At 36.3% G+C, this 20,748-nt stretch overlaps 2 protein-coding genes across 3 annotated transcripts in view; one reads left to right on the top strand and one right to left on the bottom strand.

Annotated features, from left to right (window-relative positions):
• The window catches only part of LOC123565026 (uncharacterized), a 29,419-nt gene extending 28,548 nt beyond the window's left edge, over positions 1-871 (top strand). Inside the window, exon 10 of the mRNA XM_045359008.2 lies at positions 171-871. Coding sequence (XP_045214943.2) covers positions 171-384 — 214 coding nt within the window. The 3' untranslated portion in view covers positions 385-871. The remainder of the gene's footprint in view (positions 1-170) is intronic.
• An 11,396-nt stretch (positions 872-12,267) lies between these two features.
• Positions 12,268-20,748, bottom strand: part of LOC123565029 (phosphoribosyl pyrophosphate synthase-associated protein 2-like) — a 45,336-nt gene continuing 36,855 nt past the window's right edge. For both annotated transcript variants that reach the window (XM_045359011.2, XM_045359012.2), the window contains 3 exons: positions 19,558-19,628; positions 18,815-18,961; positions 12,268-17,274 (listed from right to left, as the gene is read on the bottom strand). In XM_045359011.2, the coding sequence (XP_045214946.2) occupies positions 17,116-17,274; positions 18,815-18,961; positions 19,558-19,628 (377 nt within the window). In that variant the 3' untranslated portion in view covers positions 12,268-17,115. The remainder of the gene's footprint in view (positions 17,275-18,814; positions 18,962-19,557; positions 19,629-20,748) is intronic.

Here is a 20,748-nt window from a genome sequence, read left to right as displayed (position 1 = left end):
AAATGTAAAGATTTAATAAACATAAGGAAGAGAATGATAGTCTAGATTGGTGGGAATTGTTTGGATATCTTGAAATGATCACAAGATGAAGAAATTTTCTTTTATATAAATTGCTAATAATTTCTTTATCTGTATTAAGAGCTTTTACTACATTTTCATCTTTCTTTCAGATGCATTAATTATTGTGTAATGTCACATGGTCTACTTCTGTGCCGACAGAACAATGGTTGTATTAGACTGTGGAATGTTTACACTGGTTGTCTCCTTGCAACAGTCAATGATGTCATAGTCACATGCTTCTCAGCAACCAATCAGCATTTAGTGGCAGCTCATAAACAGTGTGTACATATGTATAAACTAAATATACCAAGTCTTTCATATTAAAAATCAGTCCATTGGTACTTAAGGAGGTAGGTTACCTTGTTACCAGGGTAAATTCAAATTAGTTGAACCGCAGTGATTTTTTGTATTTCGTGTAATTTAATGTTTTAACTGATACAATCTCAGTTTCGTTTATCTCTATCCCTTCAAGTACAATTTAATTCAATTATTATCCAGGTTTGAAGTACATGACCCTCTTAAGGTATTTTATATAGAAAGAAGAAGGAAAATACGGATATTTAACACTTTTCAGTGTGTTTTGGTTTCAATGTTATCCGTAGAAGTCTGCATAATTAATAGTTTTACTAGTATGCGCATTAGCTTTCTAATAAAAGCTTAAAATGTATATGTCGCGGGGCTCGTGTTTCCATGGTAACGCATTTTCTCTCATTTTTCAACAATTATGTATGAAAACGGGTTTTTCGACGGCTTCAGTGCCATTCTGTTATTGACCAACATGGAATATTTGGGTATATGATTAGCAAAAGAACAAGAACTTTACATGGTACTATGTTTTTCTTAAATTTTAGAGTAACCATCGCAACAGAGATGTTTAAAAATAGCTTATATGTTGCTTTTTATCGTAATTTCTTATAAAAATATATTATATAAAATTATCTTTCTTGTTAATGTAGCTTTAAAACATCTTATTTCTAACGTTAGTATATTTTCGTATGAATAGCAGTTAATTTAACAAATTTCACAGCTTAAAATACTTACAGCAGTGCCCGTCGTCTGACATTTTTATTGAAAAATCGTTCTGCATGCTGCTAATTATTCTCATGGATATTGTTGAAATGAAAATAAAAAGCCGAAGCTGTGTTCCTTAAATAGACCAGTGTCAACGCTTTTGAATTTTTACAATTAGACATATAGGTCATGGGCTTCGTTTCCATGGTAACATCCAATTTAATCAAGACAACCATAAATTTTATACTGAAATTTGTAACAAATTTAGAGCTTAGTTTTAGTATTTAAGTAACAAATTATCAACGGAAACTTGGAATAGGTATAACAAATCAAACTGTCCATTTTTTATTTGTAAATGACCGTAATAAGTTTCCTTTCAGCCAACTATATTCCCAATCACATCAGTTACCATCGTCCATTTTCTTACATTCCGCATAACATTTCAATATAATTACATAAAAGAAGCAAAATATTGATAATTTTTCAGAGCAAAAGACTAATAAAAAGTATTTCAGCAAATAATGGCTGTTTAAAAACAGTTCAAATAAAGTAAAAGCACAGAATAACGTACTGTCAAAATAAAAGCATTTAATTTTGCGCGGTAACTGACACGTAACGTCATGACGTCAATGACGTCATTTTAAGGCAACAATGTTTTGAAGCGTTTCTGCGGCAATTCATTCATTACTTCTGCATTATTAAACCATTAAACATAAGATCGGAGGCAGGTTCAAGATTTATTTCCAGAAGAATGGATATACAAACACATTTAGTTTGTCGTAAACGTCGTCGTAAATCGTCAAGTTAGCTTCCGGTTGGACATGCGCACTTACATAAATTAAGGTAACCTACCTCCTTAATAGACAATGTCAGACTTTATGCATGCTTGCCATGTCTTGTTGCATATTATTTTCAAAATAAATGTTGGAAAACAATGGTTTTGTTTAATAAATAGTCAAGGCCTTTAAATGGTTTGCCGCCTTGTTTATCATGGTTCAGAGTTCAGGTGTGCAGGAATAGAACCACGAGGGCATTAGCCCAGAGTGGTTAAATATCTTAGCATCTAACGATAACCATAAATTATCACAGAATATACAGAGCTTGACCTTCTTTGTTTAACAAGCAATCAAATCAAGCCTTTAGCAAGCAGTCAAATCAAGCCAATAAGAATCTTGATCTGAAGCATGCCATAACTTCCACACCAATATTTCATGAATTAGCCCCCTTATTTTTACTTCTTCTTTTGTGATCGCCCTTCGTCCGTCCGTCCGTCCGTGCGTCAACAATTTCTTGTCTGCACGATAGTGGTTTCATTTATGATTTTATTTTAACCAAACTTGCACACAATTTGTATCACAATAAGATCTCGGTTCCTTTCTTCAACTGGCCAGATCCCATTATGGGTACCAGAGTTATTGCCCCTTAAAGGGCCAAAATTAGCTATTTCGACCTTGTCTGCACAATAGCAGCTTTATTTATAATTTGATTTTTACCAAACTGGCACACAACTTGTATCACCATAAGATCTTGGTTTCTTTCTTGAACTGGCCAGATTCCATTATGGGTTCCAGAGTTATGGCCCTTGAAAGGGCCAGAATTAGCTATTTTGACCTTGTCTGCACAATAGTAGCTTCATTTATGATTTGATTTTAATCAAACTTGCACACAACTTGTATCACCATAAGATCTTGGTTCCTTTCTTCAACTTGCGAGATTCCTTTATGGGTTCCAGAGTTATGGGCCCTGAAAGGGCCAGAATTAGCTATTTTGACCTTGTCTGCACAATAGCAGCTTCATGTATGATTTGAATTTAATCAAACTTGCAGAAAACTTGTGTCACCATAAGATCTTGGTTCCTTTTTTAAACCGGCCAGATCCCTTAATGGGTTCCAGAGTTATAGCCCCTGAAAGGGCCAAAATTAGCTATTTTGACCTTGTCTGCACAATAGCAGCTTCATTTATGATTTGATTTTAACCAAACTTGCACACAACTTGTATTACCACAAGATCTTGGTTCCTTTCTTGAACTGGCCAGATTCCATCATGGGTTCCAGAGTTATGGCCCCTTAAAGGTCCAAAATTGGCTATTTTGGCTTTTGCAGCCATATAGAGACTTCATTTATGGTTTTATTTGATACAAACTTCCAAAATATCTTCAACAACAATAAATCTTGGATTCCATGACAAATCAGATCCAATCGTAGGTTCCAGAGTTATTTTATATCTGATTACCTCCCGTGATTGTAATCAAAATGGATTTATATCAGTAAGTACTTAGGACTTACTTGAAATTTCATTATTGTCATAAGTTGGACTGAGCCAATCAGGGTAGATAACTATGAACTGATTTTATTTCAAATTACCTCCCTTTATTTCAAATTAAAATGGGTATATCTCCGTAACTAATGAAGATACTGATCTGAAATTTCATTTATGTCAACAGATTTATTTGGCAGATTCTTCTTTTGTTCACTTACAATAGTTTTTAGCTCACCTGTCACAAAGTGACAAGGTGAGCTTTTGTGATCGCGCGGTGTCCGTCGTCCGTCCGTGCGTCCGTAAACTTTTGCTTGTGACCACTCTAGAGGTCACATTTTTCATGGGATCTTTATGAAAGTTGGTCAGAATGTTCATCTTGATGATATCTAGGTCAAGTTCGAAACTGGGTCACGTGCCATCAAAAACTAGGTCAGTAGGTCTAAAAATAGAAAAACCTTGTGACCTCTCTAGAGGCCATATATTTCATAAAGATCTTCATGAAAATTGGTCAGAATGTTCACCTTGATGATATCTAGGTCAAGTTTGAAACTGGGTCACGTGGGGTCAAAAACTAGGTCAGTAGGTCTAAAAATAGAAAAATCTTGTGACCTCTCTAGAGGCCATATTTTTCATGAGATCTTCATGAATATTGGTCAGAATGTTTATCTTGATGATATCTAGGTCAAGTTCGAAACTGGGTCACGTAGGGTCAAAAACTAGGTCATTAGGTCTAAAAATAGTAAAACCTTGTGACCTCTCTAGAGGCCATATTTCTCAATGCATCTTCATGAAAATAGGTCAGAATGTTCATCTTGATGATATCTAGGTCAAGTTCGAAACTGGGTCACGTGGGGTTAAAAACTAGGTCAGTAGATTTAAAAATAGAAAAACCTTGTGACCTCTCTAGAGGCCATATTTTTCACGGGATCTTCATGAATATTGGTCAGAATGTTCACCTTGATGATATCTAGGTCAAGTTCGAAACTGGGTCATGTTGGGTCAAAAACTAGGTCAGTAGATCTAAAAATAGAAAAACCTTGTGACCTCTCTAGTGGCCATATTTCTCAATGGATCTTCATGAAAATTGGTCAGAATGTTCACCTTGATGATATCTAGGTCAAGTTTGAAACTGGGTCATGTGCGGTCAAAAACTAGGTCAGTAGGTATAAAAATAGGAAAACCTTGTGACCTCTCTAGAGGCGATATTTTTCAATGGATCTTCATGAAAATTGGTCAGAATGTTTACCTTGATGATATCTAGGTCAAGTTCGATACTGGGTCACGTGGGGTTAAAAACTAGGTCAGTAGATCTAAAAATAGAAAAACCTTGTGACCTCTCTAGAGGCCATACTTTTCATGAGATCTTCATGAATTTTGGTCAGAATGTTCATCTTGATGATATCTAGGTCAAGTTCGAAACTGGGTCACGTGGGGTCAAAAACTAGGTCAGTAGGTCTAAAAATAGAAAAACCTTGTGACCTCTCTAGAGGCCATATTTCTCAATGGATCTTCATGAAAATTGGTGAGAATGTTCATCTTGATGATATCTAGGTCAGGTTCGTAACTGGGTCATGTGCGGTCAAAAACTAGGTCAGTAGGTCGAAAAATAGAAAAACCTTGTGACCTCTCTAGAGGCCATATTTTTCACGAGATCTTCATGAAAATTGGTGAGAATGTTCACCTTGATGATATCTAGGTCAAGTTAAAAGTGGGTCACGTGCCTTCAAAAACTAGGTCATTAGGTCAAATAATAGAAAAACCTTGTGACCTCTCTAGAGGCCATATTTTTCAATGGATCTTCATGAAAATTGGTCAGAATTTTTTATCTTGATGATATCTAGGTCACATGTGCTCAAAAACTAGGTCACTATGTCAAATAATAGAAATAACGATGTCATACTCAGTTGAACACTGGGTCATGTGGAGATAGTTGAGCGATTCAGGACCATCATGGTTCTCTTGTTCTTTTAATTACTTCCCTTTTACGTTACGATAAATAGCTTACTTTTAGTAACTTTTTTATTATTGGCCGTAGGGAAAAACCGAGACCACTTTTCTGTGATACAACATGGATGGTACCTCCAATTTTTAGGTGTATTTTGACATATCTGTACCTTGTAAGAATTTTTTTTTTCTTTTTGGTTAAATTTCTTCCCTTTGTTGTTCCTGTCCTTTGGACTTAGATATTTTTTCTGAGGACCTTCTTGTCCTCGAGTGCAATGGTAACAGGTGAGCAATATAGGGCCATCATGGCCCTCTTGTCTTACAATTTCAGGTAAAAGTTTTGATGCACATTCACCCTATCTCAGTTATTATGTCTCCCCCCCTGTTTTTGCCCTGTTCATCCGTACATCACACTTCATTTCCTATCAAAAACTGGAGAACCATTTGACCGAGAACCTTCAGACTTCATAGGGTGGCAGGACTTATGGAGTAGACGATCCCTATTGTTTTTGGGGTCACTCCGTCAAAGGTCAAGGTCACAGGGGCCTGAACATGGAAAACCAATAACTTGAGAACCACTTGACCCAGAATGTTGAAACTTCATAGGATGATTGATCATGCAGAGTAGATTACCCCTATTGATTTTGGGGTCACTGCATTAAGGGTCAAGGTCACGGGGGCCCGAACAAGGAAAACCATTTCCGGTCAGTAACTTGACAACCACTTGACCAAGCATGTTGAAACTTCATAGGATGATTGGACATGCAGAGTAATTGACCCCTGTTGATTTTGGGGTCACTCAGTTAAAGTTCAAGGTCACAGGGGTCTGAGCATCGAAAACCATTTCCAGTCCTTGACCCAGAATGTTGAAACTTCATAGGATGATTGGACATGCAGAGTAGATGACCCCTATTAATTTTGGGGTCACTACATTAAAGGTCAAGGTCACAGGGGCCCGAACAAGGAAAAACCTTTCTGGTCAGTAACTTGAGAACCACTTGACCCAGGAAGTGGAAACTTCATAGGATAATTGGTCATGCAGAGTAGATGACCCCTATTGATTTTGGGGCCACTCTATTAAAGGTCAAGGTCACTGGGGCCTGAACATGAAAAACCATTTCCGATCAATAACTTGAGAACCACTTGACCCAGAATGTTGAAACTTCATAGGATGATTGGACATGCAGCGTAGATGACCCCTATTGATTTTGGGGTCACTTAGTTAAAGTTCAAGGTCACAGGAGTCTGAACATGGAAAACCGTTTCCGGTCAGTAACTTGACAACCACCTGACCCAGAATGTTGAAATTCATAGGATGATTGGTCATGCAGAGGAGATGACCCCAAATGATTTTAGGGTGACTCTATTAAAGGTAAAGGTCACAGGGGGCTGAACATGGAAAACCATTTCCGGTCAGTAACTTGAGAACCACTTGACCCAGAATGTTGAAACTCCATAGGATGATTGCATATGCAGACTAGATTACCCTTACTGATTTTGGGGTCACTTGATCAAAGGTCAAGGTCACATGGGCCTGAACATGGAAAACAAATTTCATTCAGTATCTTGAGAACCGCTTAACCCAGAATGTTGAAACTTCATAGGATGATTGGTCCTGCAGAGGAGATGACCCGTATTGATTTTGGGGTCACTCTGCTAAAGGTCAAGGTCGCAGTGGACAGAAAATGGAAATCCATTTCCAGTTTATAACTTCAGAACCATTTGACCTAGAACCTTCAAACTTCATAGGGAGATAGGAATAACAGAGTAGGTGACCCCTATTGTTTTTGGGGGTCACTTCTTCAAAGGTCAAGGTCACAGGGGACTGAACATAGAAAACTCTTTCTTATCAATAACTTGAGAACCACTTGACCCAGAATGTTGAAACTTAATAGGATAATTGGAGATGCAGAGTAAATGACCCCGAACTTGGAAAACCGTATCCAATTCATAACTTGAGAACCACTAGGCCCAGACTGTTGAAACTTAGTGGGATGATTTGACATGCCAAATAGGTGATCCCTATTGCAGCCAGCCATCAGTGTCTCTTTGACTCGCTCTTCTCCCCTATTGACTTCTTGCATATACGACTATGCAGTGGGGGAGACATGCGCTTTTTTACAAAAGCATCTTCTAGTTACTAAGTGGATTTGATTCAAACTGAAAGTAGTGGTTCCACATCATCACCCACATCATATAATACAAGGGCCATAACTCTTTCACTAATATTTCATGAATTATGCCCCCTTTTTACTTAGACTTTCAGGTTAAAGTTTTGATGCACAATGCACTTTTACTCTATCTCAGTTATTACTAAATGAATTTGATTCAAACTGAAAGTAGTTCTTCCACATCATATGACACAAGGTCCATAACTCTGGTACCAATATTTAATTGGTTTTCCCCCATTTTACTTAGAATTTCAGGTTAAAATTTTGATGCACTTTAACTCTATCTATGAATTTGATTTGAACTTAAAATAGTTGTTCAGCATCATTACTCACATCATTTGACACAAGGGTCATAAGTCTTGCATCAATATTTTATGAATTATCCCCCCTTTTACTTAGAATGTCAGGTTATTAAAGTTTTGATGCACTTTCACTCCATCTCATACGACACAAGGTGCATAACTCTGGCACCAATTTTTCATGAATTATGCCCCCTTTTACTTAGAATTTAAGGTTAATTTTGATGCATTTTCACTATATCTCAGTTAGTACTACCTAAATGGATTCGATTCAAACTTGAAGTAGTTGTTCCACATCATCACCCACATCCTACGACACAAGGTGCATAACTCTTGCACCAATATTTTATGAATTATGCCTCCTTTTTTGCTAAGAATTATACTTATTTAGTGTTTTGATACACTTTATCTCTCTTATTATCCCCCGACGAAAGTCGGAGGGATATAGTTTTGGCGTTGTCCGTCTTTCCGTCCGTTCGTCCGGAGCCGTATCTAGGAAATGGTTGGGAATATTTATTTAAAACTTCATGTACATGTTCACCACTATGAGATCTTGCGGCCCGTCAAGTTTCAGTCAGATTGCCCAAGTAACACCAGAGTTATGGCCCTTAGAAGTTTCTAGTATTAACTATATAGGGTACTATAAATATGGCAATTTCTGCATCATAACTTTTGATATATTTGACCTAGAACTATGAAACTTAAACAGAATTTAGATCACCGTAATGTGGTTGTGTACACACAATTTCATTCGGATTTATTTTGTACATTAAGAGTTATTGCCCTTTAATTGTATAAAAATCCACATATTTGTACATAACAAACTTACCATTTGGTAGAATTTCATTAAATTTCTTTCATTCTTTTCCGTGAACATTTATTGTAAATATGTGAAGTTGTGTACCCAAAAAAAATTCATTATTTTAGATTTTTTTCAAACAAACTTCATATACATGTTCACCACTATGAGGTTATGGGGCCCATCAAGTTTCAGACAGATTGCCCAAGTAACACCAGATTTATGGCCCTTAGAAGTTTCTAGTGTTAACTATATAGGGTACTTATATAGATCTACAGATATGGCAATTTCTGCATCTTAACTTTTGATATTTTTGACCTAGAACTATGAAACTTTAACAGAATTAGAGCACTATAATGTGGTTGTGCACAGACAATTTTGTACGGATTTCTTTTGCAACTTCAGAGTTATTGCCCTTTAATTGTCTAAAAATCCACATATTTGTACACAACAAACTTACCATTTGGCAGAATTTCATTAAATTTCTTTCATTCTTTTATGTGAACATTTATTATAAACATGTGAGGTTGCGCACCCACACCTGGTCACCCACCTCCCCCCCCCCCCCCAAATTTTTTTTCATTTCTTATTTTAGATTTTTTTCAAACCTTCCAAGTTGTACCATTCCCCCACCTCACTTCTCCAACCAGTCATGCCCACCACTGATCATGCATCCTCTGCCCCCCCCCCCCCTTCCACCAACTTCACCTTTTTACCCCCTAAAAAAATAAATATAGACATATATCTATATAGATATATGTATTTCCATTCCTTTTTTTTTTTTTTTTTAAATGTTCAAACCTTCAACATGTTAAGTTGAGACTGCACAAACCTTGCCCTCAGCCATGTTCAAGATATCTTACCTGTGTTCTCTTAAGGACAACTGTTCTTTTAAGTTCAAATGTACATGTTAAACAGCAACACCTGGTGCCAAACCACTCGAAGACAATATTTTGTTCCAGTTAAACTTCAAGCTCACATTTCAATTAACTGCATTTAATTTTAAAAGCTAAGCTTATTACAGTAAGCATATCCCATTCAAAATAAATTCTTTAGTCAGGATCAAAGTATCATGCATTTATTATGTACTCTTTAATTAAAGATTTGTTTTCTGTTAAATTGATTTTGACTAATGAAATTATTTGCTTCTTATTAACATCCTTTAACTTTTTGCCGGATATATCTTTTTGCCATTCCTCACCACAGACCCTTTCGGCGGGGGATACCAATTCATCGAATTTGCTTGTTACTTACTGTAAGTGTATTAATATTAGCGGAGTACTAATTTTTGCACTATTAGCAGGATCGGGCATTTGCTCATTCATGTCTAGCGCTAATATTAGACTGAAATGATAGGCTTTCCTAATAAAAAGTAACATTTATTGTATTGAAAATATCGTAATTACAATGCAACAGAACACAGAGAAATACACATTTATTGTGTAAATATGACAATAACTGCATTCTTAACTAATATTCTGCTGAAAGTTTTGAACAGAATAATGAAACCTGTTTGAACAAAAGTCATCTATTTTAAATTTGTAAATTAAGTTGCATTGTTTTATCTTTGCCTTTGTCTGTAAAAATCGTGTACAACACCTTCGGAGTAGATCGCCAGTTTGTCTGGTCACTCTAATTACAAGTGTCACCATAACATTTTATTGCTTTGAAAACCAAATGTGAATTTGAAAACAAACAATTATCACCATTCTGCACTGAATGTGTGCAAATTTACAGTATACAGATTAACACCGATCTAAACGAATGTAGATTTTAGGTCATACTGTAGACCTATGCATGCCGCCACCCATTTAGTATTGTAGAGTTTTCACATTTTGATGGGCAGTAATAAGCCAGCTTGCGTGAATATGCTTTATTATTGAATGTTTCTGACCATTCAGTATTTCATCGGAAATCGGTGTTTCAGATACCGCCAATTGGTTATTTTAGCGCTGCTGATACTGCGCTAATACATGTACTCGCTAATTAATCGAAACTACTCGATTTAAGGCGTTTGGCTAAAATTTAGCTGGGCTAATATAAGTACACTTACAGTATATTTTTGGCACAGACTCAAACTATTGTCCAATATCTTCATCCACCATTTGAGTCATTAAACACTCCAGTGACAGCTCCAGCTTCCTCAGATGTGCCCAGTTTCACTATCAAGCATCGAAATACTCAAGTGTGCTGTCTCCTTTGACAGCTCTTGTTTTTGTTAAATGATTCAGGTTACAAATTTTAAAACACTTCTTCCATGATAAACATGTCGTGGGCTGAGCGCGAAACTATTGTATCTGTATATAAATAAAGAACAAGATACAATAGTTTCGCGCTCAGCCCTCGATGTATGATTTTGTTGGAGCAAGTGACTTTCTCACCTGCCACAAGGTAATGTCCACAAAACAAAGTAACAGCAACTTTGCAGTAACTGCTGGAAATTCATGTTACATAATGTAGTACCAATGAACATGAACTACAATAAAACACAGCAAGATTTAGGGATTTCAAATGAGCCGTGCCATAAGAAAACCAACATAGTGGCTTTGCGGCCAGCATGGATCCAGACCAGGCTGCGCATCCGTGCAGTCTGGTCAGGATCCATGCTGTTCGCTTTCAAAGCCTATTGCAATTAGAGAAACCGTTAGCGAACAGCATGGATCCTGACCAGACTGCGCGGATGCACAGGCTGGTCTGGATCCATGCTGGTCGCAAAGCCACTATGTTGGTTTTCCCATGGCACGGCTCAAATTTATTACATATTTCATAACAACGTTATTGAACAACGAGCGAACAAAATAGATTTCTTTGATTTAGGAATTGTACATCTTCAGATAAAACATTTAACAAAGTAATATACAGCAAAAACTTGGTCAGCTTGGAGAAGGAATTGTACTAACAAGATATACAACAAACATTATCTGTAATGCTACACTGTTACACTAATTCTTAATGTTCGTGGGGACTATTAAACTTTTGTAGATTTCCTGGTTAAATGAACTGACAAAATTAATTAATCAAATGAAATTCACATTAAAAGTGTCTTCAAGATATCTTAAAATGATGAATATTTGCTTTTAGCCAAAACAACTATTTTGTCAGAATCTGAAATCATGGATTTAAACTAAAAACATAAAACAAATGAAAATTGCATTTCTGTTGGGATTAAATTTTGTAGATGCAACTATGAATTCTACAAAAATTAGTCCCACACACTAAATGTAACCGCTGGGTAAACACCGTGGTAGATCCATTGACCTTCTATAAGCCAGATAGATGGCTTCTTGACATGAAAGAATTTACACGAAGCAGGGTTTCTGATTCGCAGCGGTGAGGGGCAAATGATTCGAAGTTGGCAATCTAACACTTGGCCACTGAGGCCCCACCTGTGTTAATGATCTTAAACACTTGGCCACTGAGGCCCCACCTGTGTTAATGGAGCAATCATGTGCATTATCACACTTCTGCAAACATATTTTGCAATTTTAATCGTGAAGATTACTCCAGAAATGTGGCTTTTAGTAATGCTCACAATGTGAAATGTGAAAATAATGTCGTAATAAAAGGGTCAAACCTGGGACCAGGTCTACATTATTGAATATATGCTAGATCTTGCGGCTGTATATTTTCTGTGTAAGTTTTATGAAGAATCTCAAGAAATGTGGCCTTTTATGTGATATCCATGTAAAACATGACAGTATCAACTGATTCGAGGCAAATACCCTTTGTGTAACTTTTAGCAATTTTATCCCAATATTGAACTTGCCATACAAATCTGTGTAAATTTCATGAAGATTGTTTGTTAGCTGAGGTTACACATGTTAACTCTTAAATTAATTGACAATGATATCGGACATGTGAGATTCACAATACTTCACCTTAACAATTTTGCTTGCTGAGCTGATAAAATGTATCAAACGTAAAGTAACAATTTCCTGCAAGTACAGGTTTCATACCCTCTTATAATATGAGCTGGAGTATGAGACATAAAAAGACACAGTAAAAACATACCTAAAATGAAAATACATCACTGACCTTAACAATTTGACCTTGAATATACATATGACAGAATGAATCATGAATAGTAATTTCTGTGTTTAGCATACAAAAACATTAAACAGGTCCAGTATTTTAACAAATTTGAGGGAGGGCATTAAAATGATTCAACATACCAAGTTTGGAGATCCATCAAGCGGTTCATAAGAAGTTAACAGGTTTTTATTTTTTAGCTCTAATGGCCCCTTAAAGGGGCTATATACCCCTATGCAAAGGGAGAGTGCCTTACAATGATGCTACTGACCAAAGTTTCACCAAGCAGTTTACCTCTAGCAGCCCCTATTTGAAAATACTAAGGAAGGACCTATCAAAGATGCTAGAGACCAGGCTTTATAAAGATCCAACAAGTGGTTAAAGGTTTTTTCTGTTTTTAGCTTTAGTGGCCCTAAGTTGCTCAAGTGACCTGGATTATTTGACCTCCAATATACATTACGACTTACTAAATCATATGGTAATACCTGTGTTTCACATACAAAAACACAGAACTGCTCAAGTGCCCCCATTTGAAAACAAGAGCACCGCCTTGCGGGTGCTGACGCTCATCTGATTTTTTTTGTGTAATAGAAATATTGTCCTACCCATGATTTTCTAAGTCTAAAAAGGGCCATCATTCTTGCAAAAAGCAGGACAGAGTTATGTTTCTTGATGTACAGTGTCCACTTATGATGGTGAAAAACTGTTGCAAGTTTTAAAGCAATAGCTTTGATAGTTTATGAGAAAAGTTGACTTAAACATAATACTCAACCAAGAAAATGATTTTCTAAGTCCAAAAGGGGCAATAATTATTGCAAAAAGCAGGATGGAGTTATGTTGCTTGCTGTACAGGGTCAGCTTATGATGGTGAACAAGTGTTGCAAGTTTCAAAGCAATAGCTTTGATAGTTTAAGAGAAAAAGTTGACCTAAACATAAAACTTAACCAAGAAATCTGATATTTTCTAAGTCCAAAAGGGGCCATAAATCTTGCAAAAAGCAGGATGGAGTTATGTTGCTTGCTGTACAGGGTCAACTTATGATGGTGAACAAGTGTTGCAAGTTTTAAAGCAATAGCTTTGATAGTTTTGGATAAAAGCTGACCTAAACATAAAACTTAACCAAGAAAACTGATTTTCTAAGTCCAAAAGGGGCAATAAATCTTGCAAAAAGGAAGATGGAGTTATGTTTCTTGATGTACAGGTCTGCTTATGATGGTGAACAAGTATCCAAGTTTCAAAGCAATAGCTTTGATAGTTTAGGAGAAAAGTTGACCTAAACATAAAACTTAACCAAGAAATCTGATATTTTCTAAGTACAAAAGGGGCCATAAATCTTGCAAAAAGCAAGATGGAGTTATGTTTCTTGCTATACAGGGTCAGCTTATGACGGTGAACAAGTATTCCAAGTTTCAAAGCAATAGCTTTGATAGTTTAGGAGAAAAGCTGACCTAAACATAAAACTTAACCAGGCAACGCCGACGCAGACGCCGACGCCGACGCCGACAACCGCTCAAGTGATGACAATAACTCATCATTTTTTTTCAAAAAATCAGATGAGCTAAAAATTGAGGGAGGACCTTAAAATGATTCTACATACCTAATCTGATGGAAATCTACAAATAGTTTCATGAGAAGAAGTTGTTTGAAGGTTTTTCTATTTTAAGTCCTCAAAGGGATTAAGTGCCATTTAAAGGGAATTGAAAGTGGACCTTACAATGATGCAACAGACCAAATCTGATGAGAATCGATTAAGCTGTTCATGAGAAGAAGTCTATTTTTAGTTCTAGCAGCCCCTAGTAGGGGCCAAAAATCCCATTTTGAACAAACTTTAGGGAAGACTCTTAAAACGATGCAACAAACCAAGTTTGATGAAGATCAAACAAATGGTTCATGAGAAGAATCCGTTAAAAGTATTTCTATTTTTAGCTACAGCTGCCCCCATTGAACAAATCTGAGAGACGACCTTAAAATGATAATGCAAACAAAGTTTGAAAATGATCCATCAAGTGATTCATGACAAGAGGTTGTTTAAAGTTATCTATTCTAAGCTATAGCTGCCCCTAAAAGGGACCAAATGCCTCCCATTAGTATAAAATTGACAGAGAACTTTACAATGATGCTACAGACCTGGTCTGATGAAGATCCATCAAATGGTTCATAACAAAAAGTTGTTTAAAGGTTTTTCTATTTATAGCTCTAGCAGCCCCTAAAAGGACCAAGTGCCTCTATTTGAACAAACTTGAGAGGGGACGTTGCAATGATGCTATAGACCAAGTCTGATGTAATTCTGTCCAGTAGCTTCAGTGGAAATGTTTTAAGTTAAAAAGATGACACCAATGCCAGGTGACACACAACTATGCCGGACCATCCACCTATACTACTAGCTCACCCTTGTCATAGCATACACACACTTGTTTTAAGACCTCTATCAGCTTTTATATGAATTCTGTCCTCTAAGAATGATAAAAAGTCTTTTATATGAATTTTGTCTTTTAAGAATGATAAAAAGTCTACCAGAAAATAATTTACATTATTAAAATAAAGTACTACTGGTATGTCTTCCAAAAATAGGTGAGGCAAGCACCACGTAAATCTCACAACCTTGAATTGAGTAGCAAGATCTGGAATGAACTGGCATGTATGTACAATGGAGGAGAATAAAATGAAATGTTTTCATATTGCTTAATCTCTATACAGAGAATTCAAGTAGTTCCTTTCAAACAATAAATGGGACAAAAATAGGCTTTGATATCTCTTGTAGATATCTGGACCATCTCAAAACATTTTCTCTACTAGACTGTACTGGGACAGTGAACAGACTTGTACTGGTATGATATAAAGAAACACAACATGGAAAATGCAAAGTCAGTGCCATACTGGGGTGGGGTGGTGGGGGGGGGGGGGGGGGGGGGGGGGTAGAGTAATAAATGCAACCCAAAGTGTACACGTTAATGCATATTTCTGATGAATCTGGTCTGACTAAATGATACCCCAAACAAAACCCAAGGCACATAACTTCACATGTTGAATAACAAATCATATGATGTTTGAAGACTATGTCAAATACATTTTGAGATATATATGACACAAATTCAAATGGATAGACATACATATGGAAAAGGAAAAATCCATGGGTTCCCTCTCCCTCAAGAAACATGGGGTCTGGCTAAAAATTAGTCTGTAATCAAAGGCTGATAATGACTGCATTTAAATACTGGTAATAATTCATTTCAAAATATCAATTTATGATAAAAACATTTCATCAGTAAATTAACACACTAAAATATATCCACAAAAACGTAACATAAAATTTAACAATATGATAAAATAATACACCATTAAACATAAACGAGGTTGTCTTTCAGTTTCCACAATATTAAGAATGTGCTGTTAATACTTTTGTTGAAGAATCCTGAATAAATTTTTCACTACATGATCTTCAAAGACAATTTTTGTTTTTGATGTATTCCGACATCCTAACAATGCTCCCAAATAAGCTATTATTTATAACCTGTCTTCATAATGCCCCTTTCCCAAAAATTAGCTAAATCTATTAACCTTTAGCCTGCTGGTGGCATATGATTCTGCCTTTGCGAACAGTGCAGACCATGATCAGACTGCACGGATGTGCAGGCTGATCTTGGTCTGCACTGTTCGCCATTCAGTCAGTAAATTTATATACCCATCTATCAGTGAATCAAATTAAATTTCAGGATATTGGTCTCAGTAGAACAGCTAAAAAGATCTGCCCACATTAAAATGTAATTGGGCTTCAGGTAAAAATATTGTTTCTGGGTTTTATTCAAAATATCCTTAAATCCAGGAAAAAATCGTAATCATAGCCATGTAGATTAAGATTTTGATCTTTACTGTCAGGAAAGTTAGTTAGCTATAATCTAATGTTCTTTGTCCAATTTTGAAAGATATTGCTGAACAATGCCTTTTTTTCCCTATACAAAACATATTGTAAATGTAAATATGTTTCTTTGATTTCTTGGGATTCAAGTCACACCAACAAGAAAGTCATATGAAGACTTTGATGGCATGGAAAGACCTAAGTACCCCTCTGAATATTTTATGTGTAATCAGATACCTAGGAAGAACCATCAACCTTTTATAAACTGGCTGGCTGTGAGAGTAAGCAGAACAAGGGTTACCCAAACAGATCATAATATAATATAAATTTCACCATCCACCATAATCAATCACCTTTTCCCTGCCCTGACATATATTCATTTTGATTTAGAGTTTTCCTTTCAATTAACTCAAAACTTTAAAATACATGACAAGTTCCAACACACTAACACCCAACACTTAAAATATCAAAGAATATGATATTTCAGTTTTGATGCTACATAAAATGGTTTTAATAATTTTGCAGTACATGCTTAACATAGCCGATCGTGAATAAAGTTGGTTTGAACTATGCAGGGGAAAGTGGACTTTGCTGCAGCATTAACAATCTCTTCCAATAACAGATCGATTATCTATCTCCTCCTCCAAACAATGAGACATAAAATTCCTGGAAACCCGAAGTCTTTCATCAATCGTCCATTCCGATGTATCTGAACAGGTAGGACATCGACTCGTTATTGTGTATTCTCCGTATTGCTTCCACCAACATACCACTTATATCAACAGTCTTTATCTTATGGCACTGCATCTTCTGAATCTCGTGGGGTACTGTGTTTGTAACAACAACCTGGTAAGTAAAATAGTAAACATCATTTAAGGTGGTTTATTACACTTAAACATTTTATGACATTTTTCACTTTTACTATATTCTATCTGAGATTTACTCAAAGTATAAAAAAATCCATTACAACGAGTTAAATCTCTATTTATTGCTTTTATAAAATTTTGTAATTACTTTCCTTTTCATACAGCAGTTAGGAATGTTTTTGATGGGTTTAACATGAAACAGACACAATTATAAGGCATATGGCAACTTTTCTTCCATCTTCTGATGGTAGAGGAAGACCCCATGAGCCCCGTCTATGTATTATTTCATCTCAGGCGTGCCGAGTGGTTTAGATTGCTGACTTCTGGGTAGAACCACTGATCTTAAGTAAACGAGCTGTATAGCTTCCTCACATGAAGAATTCAACACCCTGAACTGAGGTTAGCACCCACATCCGTGAGAAGCAAGTGATTTGAAGTCAGCAATCTAAACCACTCGGGCCATGGAGGTCCCTTTTATTTCTTTTCCTTTCAATTTCTTGTTCTGGATTTGCATTTGATACATGTTGATTGTATTACTAATTTTTTCTGTTCAAACTGCAATTCTCTAGCTTCTGGTGAAAGACCAAGAAACATCAAAATATGACTTTACAGAGCAACTTGGGTAGAATTATTGACCTCTAAATATCTAGGTTTACAGTTAGTGTTGTCTAGGTTTACAGTTAGTGTTGTCTAGGTTTACAGTCAGTGTTGTCTAGGTTTACAGTCAGTGTTGTCTAGGTTTACAGTTAGTGGTGTCTAGGTTTACAGTTAGTGGTGTCTAGGTTTACAGTTAGTGGTGTCTAGGTTTACAGTCAGTGTTGTCTAGGTTTACAGTTAGTGGTGTCTAGGTTTACAGTCAGTGTTGTCTAGGTTTACAGTTAGTGTTGTCTAGGTTTACAGTTAGTGTTGTCTAGGTTTACAGTCAGTGTTGTCTAGGTTTACAGTTAGTGGTGTCTAGGTTTACAATTAGTGGTGTCTAGGTTTACAGTCAGTGTTGTCTAGGTTTACAGTTAGTGTTGTCTAAGTTTACAGTTAGTGTTGTCTAGGTTTACAGTTAGTGTTGTCTAGGTTTAGAGTTAGTCAACAACACTGCTGGTAAAATGCTGTTTAAAGACACAATCTTTGTAAAAGATCACTCAAATTTCAACTATCTTTTCTGAAATCACCCACCTGAAAAAATTAATTAATTCTTCACCATGGTAGCAAAAAATTTCTCCATTTTTCACTGACTAAACTGCGGTAAGGATACTAGGTGCTGGGTTACATAACCTTGCCTCACTTTGTGGTGAGAATAAGAATCTTAAACATACAGTCAAAGGTGACCACTATAGGCAGGCGACCACTTCATCCAGGTTTTCAATGTAGGACATCAACACTAGTTTTAACTTAAATATGCTTATTATGTATTTAAGTAGTATTGTTTAAAATGATGCATAAATTATTTCAAATTAGGATTCCAAAGGTCAGATCAGATAGTGATTACTCTAAGCAGGGACACGCTAATGCAAGTCAGACTGTACCTCATCTATACAAGAATCCTCTATAAGTCTTGGAGCATCTGAGGATAACAGTCCGTGTGTGGCCATAGCATAGATCTTGTAAGCACCGCGTTCCTTTAGCACCTCGGCTATTTTCACAAATGACATTACATCATCTATCATATCATCCTGGAATAATAATTTCTTATAAGTGAAAATCATAATGTATAAAACATTTATATAATCATTACATTTTCAACGACAATGCACAACTGAAATTGATTTGTTTCTTCATTTTGGGTTTTGCACTGTTTTTTCAACTGTTTTTCAGCAGAGTTTCAGTTAAAGAAATGACTGGCAGTTAACCTTTCCAGGATTCTGTAACAGTAATTACCTGTACTTTGTAAGTAACTGTCAACTTTTCCACATGAATCAAAGATTGATGAAGAATGATTTCAGACACAACCCTACAACCTAGAGTACTATGCTCTCTCTATTGAGCAAAGTGGGAAGGCTCACATTAAAACTAAAGTGGTTCCTGTATGAAAAAGACATACAGAAACATAATAATGTACAGTAAGTGAGTCTATCCTGATTGAAGGATGTAATATAAACTTTATCTCTATCAACTCAGGGGGCTCTGTTCGGATGTTTAAGATTACTTGAACCTCATATAACTATTGGTTCCGGTTAAGCCAGGGACTGAAATCTATATATTAAGTAAACCATCCAGCTCACTAGCTGAAGGTCAGTGTAACATAAAACTCAACAAAATAACATCATACCACAATTATTGCTATTCTCCCACCAACATCTCCAACAACATTTAAAGGTGGCTTCTCTTTGGCAAGTATTGCTGAAATAAAATGAAATAAATTGAGAAAGAAAGATAACTTTTACTCTTCACAATCAGTTATATAATGCTATTTTCAACTGAGGTTTTTAACTGACCCCTTTTGAATATGTGAGGACCTTGACCTTATAATGATGCTACAAAACCAAGTTTGACGAAGATCCATCTAGCGGTTCATGAGAAGAAGTTGTTTAAAGGTATTTCTATTCTTAGCTCTAGCAGCCCCTAAAAGGAGCCAAGTACCCCCGTTTGAACAAATTTGCGAGAGGACCTTACACTTTAGCTACAAACCAAGTTTGATGATGATTCATCAAGCAATGGTTTAATGGTATTCCTATTTCAGCTGTAGTGGCCCCTAAAAGGGGCTAAACATCCCTATTTGAAAAAATCTAGGAAAGAACATTGCAATGATGCTACAAACCAAGTTTAATGAAGATCCAAAAAGTGGTTAATGAGAAGTCATTTAAAGGTACTTCTTTCTTTAGCTGTAGTGGCCACTAAATGGGGCCAAGCTAAAACATTTAAATAAACTATAGATGCTTTTGAGAAAAGCACATTTCTCCCAAAACTGCCTAAGCATCTAAATAGTAAGTCAGTCTTTATATACTGTTTACTTAATCCACATGTGCATGCGCTTTCTACCCACTAAAAGGACGCCTATACTACTAGTAGTATAGGCACCGGTTTAGGGGTAAAACTGCACAAAAAATCTGAGTGGTTTTTGTAAATCAAGGGCCATAATTCGGAAGTGCCTAGGCCGATTTGGCTAGTTTTCGAACTTGGCCGAGCACTTATTGGCAGACACATTTTGTTGAAGTTTGGTGAAGATCAGATGAGAAATGTTCGATTTAGAGTGCGGACAAGCTTTGTGACTGACAGACAGACAGACACACACACACACAGACTGGAGTAAATCAATATATCTCCCACACCACTGTGTGGTGGGAGATATAATTTGATAAAGGACAAGTAGATTTCAGAGGAGATGTCATCTAAAGAAATGTGTGGACGGCCGGATGCCTTGCAATCACAATAGCTCAGGTGGGATAAAAAATATTCTTTCTTTACCTATTATAGAAAAAGTCAATTCAACAAATGAGCCGCGCCATGAGAAAACCAACAT

This window comes from Mercenaria mercenaria, chromosome 2 (genome assembly GCF_021730395.1).
Source record: "Mercenaria mercenaria strain notata chromosome 2, MADL_Memer_1, whole genome shotgun sequence".
Classification (NCBI taxonomy): domain Eukaryota; kingdom Metazoa; phylum Mollusca; class Bivalvia; order Venerida; family Veneridae; genus Mercenaria; species Mercenaria mercenaria.
Note: the sequence above shows the minus strand (reverse complement) of the source record. Positions and strands in the feature narration are given on the sequence as shown.